Source organism: Oncorhynchus mykiss, chromosome 12 (assembly GCF_057628025.1).
Source record: "Oncorhynchus mykiss isolate SJ-2025 chromosome 12, ASM5762802v1, whole genome shotgun sequence".
Classification (NCBI taxonomy): domain Eukaryota; kingdom Metazoa; phylum Chordata; class Actinopteri; order Salmoniformes; family Salmonidae; genus Oncorhynchus; species Oncorhynchus mykiss.
In genome coordinates, this window is record NC_143033.1 from 33,137,828 (window position 1) to 33,150,066 (window position 12,239).

At 41.0% G+C, this 12,239-nt stretch overlaps 1 protein-coding gene across 2 annotated transcripts; it reads left to right on the forward strand.

Annotated features, from left to right (window-relative positions):
• The first annotated feature begins 2,995 nt into the window (after positions 1–2,995).
• LOC110537463 (zinc finger and BTB domain-containing protein 21) lies at positions 2,996–9,580 on the forward strand. Of its 2 annotated transcripts, none has more exons than XM_021623523.3 (2): positions 2,996–3,158; positions 4,415–9,580. In XM_021623523.3, the coding sequence occupies exon 2, from the start codon at positions 4,420–4,422 to the stop codon at positions 7,492–7,494; it is 3,075 nt and encodes a 1,024-aa protein (XP_021479198.2). In that variant the 5' UTR covers positions 2,996–3,158; positions 4,415–4,419; the 3' UTR covers positions 7,495–9,580. The 2 variants fall into 2 exon arrangements, with proteins under 2 accessions (XP_021479198.2, XP_090048407.1); XM_090192281.1 differs by having other exon boundaries at positions 3,037–3,158; positions 4,419–9,580.
• The last annotated feature ends 2,659 nt before the right edge of the window (positions 9,581–12,239 follow it).

Consider the following 12,239-nt stretch of genomic DNA (forward strand, 5'->3'; position numbering starts at 1 on the left):
CTTGAATACATAAAATATGGCATGCATTCAGGGACCTTGCTGCACGTCCATTTTCACAGCTGAGTTGTTGGTAACGGTTCTGAGTTTCTTTCCCCTCAACATCCACACCCCCTGATCACCTTCTCCCTTGCTCCCACAGTCCCAAGTGTAACACACTGCATGGCAATATGTAGAATCTAGATGGAGAGATTATACAACTACATGGAGAGGGTGTATTCATTCACATTTGGTTCAAGTGCCATTTCTGGAGTCAAATTGATTCCTTTGTATGTTCCTAAGTTTCTGTATGTTTTGACAGAGTATTTCAAAACTACTGTTAATCCCTAACTGTGGCAATTTATCACCCCAAAAAGTTATAATATATAACCATACAAGGATTTGTACACATTTGTAGTTTTGCTTTTGTGTTATGACCTGCCACGGTACTGTCAGTGCCAGCAAACAACATGGTGGCTGTGAGATGAGATGGGAAAAATGGTATCTGTGAGAGGAGAGCAGCAGTGTCTGTCCCAGGTGACTTGGTTTCTACTCAGGTCCCCATGGCAGTGTTTACTCTCATATACTCACTCATCTCCTCACCCACAGCCTCCGACAGGGAGGCAGGCAGGAGGGGTATTGATTTTGTCACATTTCCCTCAAAGACTGTAATAAAAAATGTAAAAAATTCCACCCCTTCAGAAAAAGATCTCTATATCCTCTGGAATTTAAAAGGTTTACTCATCACAGCACATTCCTTACTGGCTTGGGGATGTTCTACATCTTGTAATTCTAATGTGATTTGAAATTTAACCATCAGTAATAGGAATGTGGTGGCTCAACCTGAGTGGCACAATAACCTTTGAAGGTGTCGGCATCACATTACTTAGTTCCACAGATGATGGTACTGGCCATCATCTGCAGCACCACAATAACAGTGCCTCACCCTCAGTTTCAGGTTGTTCTATCCAGTTTATGCACATGCACTACATATGCAGAAATATGTGGAAACCCATTCAAATTTGTGGATTTGGCTAGTTCAGCCACACCCGTTAGTGACAGGTGTCTAAAACCCGAGCACACAGTCATGCAACCTCCATAGACAAACATTGGCAGTAGAATGGCGTTAATGAAGAGCTCAGTGACCTTCAACGTGGCACCGTCAAAGGATGCAATAATTCCAACAAGTCAGTTCGTCAAATTTCTTCCCTGCTAGAGCTGCCTAAGATCACCATGTGCAATGCCAAGCGTCTGCTGGAGTGGTGTAAAGCTCGCCGCCATTGGACTCTGGAGCAGTGGACACGCGTTCTCTGGCGCGATGAATCACACTTCCCCATCTGTCAGGCCGGCAGGGCAAATCTGGGTTTGGCAGATGCCAGGAGAACGGTACCTGCCCGAATGCATAGTTTCAACTGTAAAGTTTGGTGGAGGAGGAATAATGGCCTGGGGCTGTTTTTCATGGTTCGGGCTAGGCCCGTTAGTTCCAGTGAAGGGAAATCTTAACGCTACAATAACATTCTAGACGATTATGTTCTTCCAACTTTGTGGCAACAGTTTGGGGAAGGCCCTTTCCTGTTTCAGCATGACAATGCTCCAGTGCACAAAGCAAGGTCCATACAGAAATGGTTTGTTGAGATCGGTGTGGTAGAACTTGACTGGCCTGCACAGAGCCCTGACCTCAACCTCATTGAACACCTTTGGGGTGAATTGGAATGCAGACTGCAAACCAGGACTAATTGCCCAATATCAGTGTTCGAGCTCACTAATGCTCTTGTGGCTGAATGGAAGCAAGACCCTGCAGCAATGTTCCAACATCTAGTGGAAAGCCTTCCCAGAAAAGTAGAGGCTGTTAATTAAAGCAGCAAAGGGGGAACCAACTCCATATTAATGCTCATGATTTTGGAATAAGAAGTTTGACGAGCAGGTGTCCACATACTTGTGGTCAAGTAGTTTACCTTAAAGTATTCACATATACACACAGATTGTACATACATGTCAAAATGAGGCAATAGCAGTGCCACACCTTCCTTGGATCATCCGGTTGCCAGAAACGGTACTACATACAGTATGAGCCCTACAGACGAAGAACCATATGTGCCTTTTACATTTTCAGATTAGTGATGTTTTTAAATGTCATTATCTGCTGACTGTAACATCAAGAGTTGTTTACAGACATAGAAGTAAATAGTAGCAGTTGTGTCCTTTCAGATGATGTGTAACATTTAACTCCAAATGATTTAGATGGTTTATTAAAATGCAATTACATCAGCTGTTTTAAATAATTCCAAATGAAGATACATTATATGGTTCTTCGTTTGTAAGGTTCGAAAGACTTTCCAGGATGTGGCAAGTAGACCACAGCAACAAGTGCCATCTGAATATATGCAATGAGAGAGAGCATATAGGCTGCGTTTACACAGGCAGCCCAATTCTGATAATTGTTTCACAAATTAGTCTTTTGACCAATCAGATCAGCTATGAAAAAAATCTGATATGATTGGTCAAAAGATCCAGTAGTGGAAAAAATATCTGAATTGGGCTGCCTGTGTAAATACAGCCATAGTGATGTATTATAATCACACCTCTCTAATTAGTTTCAGTGGTACAGTGGATCTGGTTACAGAGAAACACATTCATCCACCAATGTCAAATGCTGATTTTACCTAATGCTTTCCTCAAATAATTGTTGTCATTCATTAGATATATAAAAATAAATTAACATAACTAGTAATAAGAGCACAATACATTATGCATTTCCATTCAGTAATTCCACATAATTCAATAGTAGACTATGGTTTTATAGAATCACATTCTCACCTACAGAATGTTGATACTTTGCAACTGAGACAGCAATGTTGATCTGATAGGAATATGTTTTTTTTTATTTAATGTTAATTCGTATTGCTTCCCAATGAAATGTTTAAGTCTCAAAGAACGAAAATATGACCTGCCACTTTAAGAGGTTTAAATTTGCCTGTCACGTCCTACATTCCCGCCTACGGGTATAAAGCAGCCTATCAGAACGCAGCACACGTGACGAGCGCTGTATTTGATGACCTCATCCCTGGAGTGGGATGACGTCAAGTTCAAGATGGATGGAATCACGACTACCACACACTCAACAGAATTCTGATATAAATTCTTGTTCGTGTGCTCCGTGGGAACAGAACGAAGACATAGGGGTAAGTTTAGAAAGCCATAAAACTACTTGGTTTAAATTATCTGGCGGTAGTGCCTTATATTGAAGTCTTCTTTGGAGAAAATGTTTTTTTCCTGACGTAACTCAGAGGGGGTTGTTTCTTATTTTTATAAGCCTCACGAGCAACTGCCCTATGTGTGCTGTAGATGCTGCGTCTGCGCTGTAATGAGGGCGAAAATACAGCGGGTGTGTGCGCGCACACTCACTGACCACGCACTCGTTTCTCGAGGACTGGGGTTTGATTCTGTTCCATTGAAAGTCCTGAATCATTCTCAGAATGCGCATTTCGGATGCAACTTTACTCTTTCGGAAACATTGTAACACCAAGTGATCATGTGATATCACTGCCAGCAACAGTAACAAACAGACCACGCAATGCGTTATTTGTTTACATTTTCATTCACCAATGTATACCATAACGAGGAAGATACTTGCCAGAGTGATAAAACCAGTTTCATTTTTAACGTACGTGTCATCAGGAATTTAAGCCACGTCTCGCATATGATCTAATGCTTGCACCCCTGACTTCCCATTAGACACATTCTATGGGCGCGCAGCGTTAGAAACTTTTCCGATATGAAACGTGTCAGACACGTTTATTTATCATGTGGAATTGATATCCGTGTCCACAGTTATGTGTGTGTGGAACGGAATGAACTCTGCCTGCGTCCCTGCTAAATACAACCCCATGGCATGCCATGTCTTCTGATTTAAAGACATGATGTAATCGAAATAGAACCTATAAATGCGCATGCGTCATGTTATTTGCGTTTTACCACAGATAGGCCTAGATACATTAACTCCTACCAGTAGCTGATTGATCTAAACTACTCAATTACATTTAACTTACTTTTATTCAAAATGATATGTGTTTTGCTGTTCTAAAATGAAGGATTTATATAACGAGAAATAAGTCTATTTTCACTAATATATTAATATCAATCAGTTGGCACAGACTGCATAGCAAAATAAATACAGTAGCAATACATATACATGCTTTCATCTGCATCTCATTCATACTTTTCTGAAACATGGTCAAATATGAATTTGCCATAATGCTATTAGATTCTTATACTTATTGCAACTTTTCTGCTGTTATATATTTCTTCAGATTCGATTTATTTGTTTGATTTTATGTATAGGACTATACATTTTTAGGTAACTTTTTTACTGAAAACATGTGAATCAAAATGCGGGTCTTGAAATAAAAAGGATCTCCTTTTTGTTCTTGCCTTTCAGCCAGAATGGAGAGTCTGGTGCACTACAGTAATCCATCCCATGGCCTCTCTGTGCTGGGGGTGCTCAATGAGCAGCGCCTGAGGGGGCAGCTCTGTGACACAGTCTTGGTTGTGGGGGATCAGCGGTACCAGGCCCACAGGAGTGTGCTCGCCGCTAGCAGTGAGTATTTCCAATCACTGTTCACACGAAGGGAGTCTGAGCCCCACAAAGTGATACAGCTGGACTTCTGTGAGCCTGACGCCTTTGAGATAGTACTGAATTACATATACTCATCCTCCCTCTTCGTGGACAGAGGCAGCCTGGCAGCCATCCAGGAGCTGGGCTACAGTCTAGGAATCCCTTTTCTAACCAACATTATGTCAACAAGGCCGCATGTGTCCTACTGCGTCTCCAGAAAAAGGCTGTCCTTCTCAGAGGACGATAACGACATCCAGCTGAGGAGTGTCATTGTGCGCCAGAGCCGAAGGGGTGATGCTCCCGGGGCTGGATGCTATGGTTCAAATGATCAAGGAGAACAGACTCAAGCTTCAGGGCACAGGAAACCAAACGAATCAGCCAGGAACACTGCATCCAATCCCAGAAAATCAGCTGAAGCAACTGGTGAGGGTTCTGATAGCAAGCCCATCAGTTCATATGCCTCCATCTTAAAGGGGAAGACATCACACACAGGGTCATCAGTAAGGCCACAGCTCACCTCCTCAGTCTCCTTCAGTGAATCTCCAACAGTCATGTTACAGTCTGATCTAAGCACTAAAGAAGAAGAGGAGGAGCAGAGGCTCTACAGATCCAAACCACAATTTCAGGGCCAGGTAGGGGAGCCTAGTCAGACCATTGACAGGAGTGGCCCACTCATAAAAAGCCTGCTGCGCAGGTCCTTATCCATGGACAGTCCCATCCCAGTCTTCTCCCCCACACTGGAGCTCAATAAACTGCAAAGCCGAGAACAGTCTGTTGTTAAGATGGTGGCAAATACAGAGGAAGAGATTCAGACAGAGCACAAACAAAGTGTGAAAGTAGTTCCGTCGCTTCTTCTCAAGTCAAGGCACCACAGTAGGCATGATAAAGATGAAACTCCAGGAAAGGAGTTCCATGTGAAGACCGAGCCTAGCAGCCCACTGTCTGACCCCTCTGAGATCATTAGGATCACAGTTGGGGATTCTCTACCAGTTAACCTCAAAAACAATGAAATTAATTTTGACCAAGACCCTACTAAGCCATTCTCTAAACTCCCTGGAAAGAGAAGGGTGAGGAGAGACAATCGAAGGTACCCATTCAAAAAGTCTAAAGGGGTGAACGAACATGATTTCCCATGTGAAGATGACGATGACAATATGTCAGAATCTGTACCTCACAACTCCAACATGGATGACAATGATGATGACTGGACTGATGATCCCAGGAAGAGCAAGATGTTTAAATGCTGGATCTGTTTGAAAGTGTTCAGATCCAATGCTGGATTGCATCGTCATGTTAACATGTATCACAACCCAGATAAGCCATATGCTTGTGACATCTGCCACAAACGCTTCCACACCAACTTCAAAGTCTGGACCCACTGCCAAACCCAGCACGGAGTGATACAAAACCCTGCTTCATCCTCCAGCTCATTCGAGCTGGATGAGAAGTTTCAGAGGAAGCTGATTGATATTGTGCGGGAGAGAGAAATAAAGAAAGCCTTGCTCATGAAGCTGAGGAGAAATAAGCAGGGTTCGCAGTCTCAGGTATTTGCCAAAAAAGGTGGCCTGAGGTCCAAGTCAAATTTGATATGCCCTTACTGTGGGAAATTGTTTGTGTTTCTCTATCAATTCAAGCAGCATTTGAAGACACACCCTGCGGAGAGAGACAACCAAGAGACTGAGAGAGAGAGCAGTCTCTACCAAAAAGACCAGGACCAGCCCGGTCAGAGAGAGAACACGGACACAGAGGTTTACTCCTGCAGGCTGTGCAATGAGAAGCTGTCCTCTCTCTTTGAGCAGGGAGACCACGAGAGGGGCTGTCGACACGCAACCGTGTGCCCGTACTGTGGCCTCCGATTCTCCAGCCCAGCGGTTAAAAAAGAGCATGAAGCACACTGCAAGTACAAGAAACTGACCTGCCTGGAGTGCATGAGGACCTTCAAGTCTTCCTTCAGCATATGGAGACACCAGGTGGAGGTTCACAACCACAACATTATGACTGTTAAGGAGCAGCTGAGCCATCAAGAGGAGAACAATGGAGAGGTATCTGACCACCTCGGAAGGCCTTTCCATACCCAGGAGACTGTGGGAGTGGGGAGCTCCAGAGAGGACATCATCGACAGTGACTCCTCAGGTCCGCCTATGTTGGACTCTGAGGATTCTTCATCATTCGTGCCCGAGGACCTGAATGCTAGCCAGTGTCACAACGAACATCACGGCGAGCTGACCGTGAAGGATGAGCCCATTGAGGAGGCCGTGAGCGAGAGGGAGGACATGACGTCTGGGGCCTCTGTCGAACCTGAGGAGCCAGGCGTGTGGCCATGCGAAAAATGTGGCAAGCTCTTTGGTGGCCACAAAGACCTGGAGCGTCACCAGGAGCTGCTGTGCCACATCAAACCCTTCATCTGTCACATCTGCAACAAGGCCTTCAGGACCAACTTCCGCCTTTGGAGCCACTTCCAGTCCCACATGTCAACCTCCGACGAACCTGGAACGAGAAAGGTTGATGCCAGGCGCCCTTTGTCTCCCTCCCCCTCACCACCACCAGCGGTCACACATGCAACTGGATGTCCTGCACCACAAGTTTTTCCACCTAAACCAATGGAGGCAGATTCAGTGGTAGCTAAAGCTGTGGTAGCAAAAGAGAAGGAGAAGCCTGGAAGCTCATCGTCAATGCCCAGGACCAAGAGGCCAGAGATGGACAGATCACACAGTAGCCCCCTACCCAAGATGGATAGTGTGGATAATTCCCTCACCCCTCAGGAATCAGAAACCCTTTTTTACCATGCCCCCACTCTCTCTGCCCTCACATTTAAGAGGCAGTACATGTGTAAGCTCTGCCACAGAACATTCAAGACTGCCTTTAGTCTTTGGAGCCACGAGAAGAGCCATAGTCACATTTAAATGTGTCTCACTCAGACACCTGTACTCTGTTTTGAGCCTCTGAGATGATACTTTATGCTCACAGCATCGTAAGAGATCAAATACAACTCAGCCGGCACAAGAAAGATGTTGAATGTATCTATTGCTGTTGGTAGTTGGCTTGCCTTCATGTTATCTTTTCCAGTGGCCATGTGTCATAGAGGTGAGAAAGTGAATGTCTGCAATGAACTGCTATTTGACTCATCAGCTCCTTACAATGGTTACTTTGCCTTTGATATTGGATTTACACAGTACTGACCTATTTCAGATAACTCCCTTTCAGTTGGCTTTACCTATATAACTATTTTTGGGATTCAAGAAAGTGCTTTATTTAGGAATTGCTGTACTGTACAATTCAAGAACAGTTACGTGCTTTTGCACGTTGTGAATTTGTGTTGATTGATGTGTGAAGATGACATTATGAAGATGATATTAGTGGCCTCAGGCATCATGTTTATTGATATGCACTTTGCAATTCTGTTCAATATTTACATTACTTATAATGGTCAAATTACATTGGTTTTAATTTCAGTTATATGAATCTTTATTTTGGATCCTCTGCATTCCATTAACATTTCAGCTGTAATCTGTTTTGTACCATAAAAGTATGGTTTTCATATTGACTATTTGTGTTAATGCTGATTTTGTCATTGCCTCAATGATATTTCATGTAGATTATACAAGTTAACAAGACCAAAGACCAGTTAGATTAGCAGGGGGATAAGAACTGGAAACGCATGCAGTATTTCAACTGACACTTTTTTTAGTTATTGTAAATCCTGAGTAAAATAAATAATTTCTTGTTTAATTTTAGCTATCACTCATTAAATTACAGATTATCATTAGTGGATTATTGTGTAAAGAATATGGAAAATATGTACTTTTGGGAAAGGAGTTTTGTTTACATTCTGCCCACTGGGTGTGGTGTATGGTAGATTTTTGTTTTTAATTATTAATTTGTTACACAAATACAACAGCACACAAGCGACTTGTAGAGTGAATATGAATGGATAAGAACATGGGTATTTTACTCTCTGTCGGCTCAATACTAGTATGATTAAGTGTGAAATAGTTTGAGGTTGATAAATACACAAGTAATCCTATGAATTGATTGCATGGCCTTAGCATATGCATCATGAGACAATTTTACAATAGATCTGTTAAAATGAAGCACAGTCAGTGTTTTTGCATATTAACTTTTTTTACATGGATATTTAGAATGGTTTTACAACCAAGAGCCAATAAATGTGTGTATGTATGTATGTATGTATGTGTATGTATATATATATATATATATATATATACAGTACCAGTCAAAAGTTTGGACACCTACTCATTCCAGGGTTTTTATTTGTACTATTTCCATATTGTAGAATAATAGTGAAGACATCAAACTATGAAATAACACATGTATTATGTAGTAACCAAAAAAGTGTTAAACAAATATATATTCTTCAAAGTAGCCACCCTTTGAATTTGTTAACACTTTTGCACACTCTAGTCACCTGGAATGCATTTCAATTAACAGGTGTGCCTTGTTCAAAGTGAATTTTATATATATATATATATATATATATATGTATAGAATAATTAAGAACATGTGAAAGCAAGACTGTTGCCCCTTGGGGGGGATTTGGAAAATAATTCCCTGTCCTATAACAGAGTCAGAATTTAAAGTGTGTATTTTGGTTGTTTAAGTGTATACTTTTTGCTGTGGTGGTGATGGCTTTTTAATTACACATGGAAAAGAGATTTTAAAATTTGGTGGTTAGGTTCAAACAAAGTATATATTTATATTTGTGCTCTGGATTTTATGCAAGATCATTAAAAAAAAAGAAATTGAGTGCAAAGAAATGAAATATCATTTTGTGTATATGGCAGCGTTTGTATAATTGTGTACCAATAATTTGTTTGTTTATGAAAATACATACTTTTAGTATTACTCTGTTATTTCTGCAATGATTAATATTTGTATGGTTGCTCTACATGAACTACAGCAGTTTAGTTTTTTTCTACAGTTTTTGTGCTTGAATTTTTTTCTGTAATAAAGAGTTGATAATTCTCAATATCTCTGCCTTGATATTGAGTGTGTATATTGTTTGTATTGTGCTTATAAGAAACTAACACCCTTTAATTAGGGCTGGGAATACCTCGCGATATGATATTATCACGATACTTAGGTGCCGACACGATATATATTGCGATTCAATACTGTGATTTTATTGCCAATAGATATATTAAACATATTGCTCACCATATGTCTGCTGCAGAGGGACAAGAGAGAGCCATGAGAAAACAAGTTTTTATCAGGCATGGAAATAAGTGCTGAAAACAAATTGGCTCTCTATTTAAAAATATGAAGTTTTGGTGCAGGTACACCCAATTAACGCCAAAAATATATTGTTCTATTGTCCAAACTATACGATATAGCGTCAAAAATAATATCCCTAAATGTAACTGTAGCGATTCCCCCCCATCACTACCTGGAATCATGATTGTTTTCAGGAGAAGTTGGTATGTGTTTAAATTAGTAATGTCTCTAGTTGGCTTTCGTTTCCACTATGGAACGGTTGAAACTGCTATCATGTTTGCACTAGTTGCACCATTATTAAGACATTACCAAAGCTGTTACAGATAACAATGCAAAATAGATTAAAATGAACTAATATGACAAAGAGAAATGGTGCCAAAGTTTTTCCTTGGACAAATGGTCACTGCCGTGGGTCACAGATATGTTTTTCAAACTGTTTAGCCACTTGGACAGTGGTGACTAATTTTTTGGCTGTGACTCTGGAAGTGAATTTGCTGTCTGCTCTGTGGCCCTTGAGAATATAGAGACTGGAAATGCTTTTCTCTCCATTATTGTACAAGGTCATCCTGTGAATGAAAAATACATGATTGGAGAGGAAACCTTTGCAACTTAGATAAGGGAAAAACATCCACACAGCTGCATGGCAAATACTGCTTTTGAATATAGCATCTGGCCTCTCAACCTAAAAAATGCCTTGACTGTTTAGTTACTAATTCTTTATTTGAAGATTTCATCAACATCTTTACAACTTGACCTGTCTGACCTGTCTGCATGCTTGGTATACAGTATACCACAGTTTCTAAATGATATATATTATATATATACTGGGTGTGGTGTATGGTAGATGTTTTTAATTATTAATTTGGTACACAAATACAACAGCACATAAGCGACTTGTATAGTAGAGTGAATTTGAATGGAATTCACAAGAGTGAATTTGAATGGCTAAGAACATGCGGATTTTACTCTCTGTCGGTTCAATACTAGTATGATTAAGTCTGAAATAGTTGAGGTTGATAATTACCCAGAGAGGCAAAATGGCAAGACTTCCCGGAATACTTGCGAAATAGACCTAACAGACCAGGTTTATATCGAAGGAGTGCCTATAAATTGAAGGCCTGCACATGTGCAGTTCGGCACGAGATTACCTTTATACCCGATGACGCGTTTCTGTGCATGAACTAGCTAACATCGCCATGACATTGGCTATAAGTGTGATCTGGGATTTCTATTGTCAGTAGCGACACATCATTCAGGGCCAGAGCCCCACATGTTTTGAACCCCACCTGTTTAGCTATGATTTTGGCTGTTTTGCATGTTGTTTTGGCATTAAAACGTGTCACATATCAGTTTGCAAACAATGTAAAAAAATATATAAAAAATAATAATTGAGTTAATAAAGCCGCATACAAACATGGTCTCTTTTTTGCTCAGTGCTTTCTGCGTAGGGGTGGTAATGTTCTCTAGTTGCGTCGTAATTGGCTCAGTGTTCTGTCACTCATAGGGATGCCACGTTATTGCAAAATCTATGGGGAGAGCCCAAGGGGTGCTGTCATAGAGTTACATTAGAAGTGCCCATGCAAGAAGGCTCAAAGTCATTGGCCACAGATAAAATGACGTCAAATCACAGTAGCTTTGATTGGACTGATTGGACAACTTTCAAAATCTTAGTTAGCAAGCTACGTAGCAGTCATCATCATGAATCAAGTCGACAATCTACTGGCAAATCCTTTTAAATCCTTGTCATATGATGATAAATTATAGATAAAACGTATCGGTGCTCATCGACCATTGGACATTAACATTACACAACAAGTTGGAAATGGCAAATTCAACAATTAGTGGTTTGGAAAAATCAGTGGCTAACTGCAAGCATTGCAAAGCAATCACTAGCCTGCTATTCAGTGGAGTGGATGTGTGGTCCAAGTCTTTAAGAATCTCTTGTAGGGGTTTCTTTTCCAAGCTTAAAAGGATAAACATTGACCATGCTGTTAATCCAGCATGACTTCTGCCGCTTTCAAAACAACTAGAAACTCAGAACTGGAAAATCTCAGTCTTCAGTGAGTTCAAGACAACTGGGAACTCTGAAAAAAACAAGCTCTGACTGGGAAAATACGTTTTGAACAGTCATGCAACTCTGAATTCCAAGTCAGGAACTCGGGCCTCTTTTGAGAGCTCCGACCTGAAGATCACTAACGTCATGATTCTACCTTTGTTTTTTCAGAATTCCCAGTTTTCTTTGAAAGCACCATAAATCCAGAGAATGCCAGATTTTGATGACAAAATTTGCCCACGAAAGACCGCCGCACCACCTTCCTGTTCAAGTGAGCATAGCACAATAAGGCAAGTCCAAAAATGTATTGTATGCTGCTGCATAAATGATGTAATATGCCAGGGAGATATGTATACTGTAGCT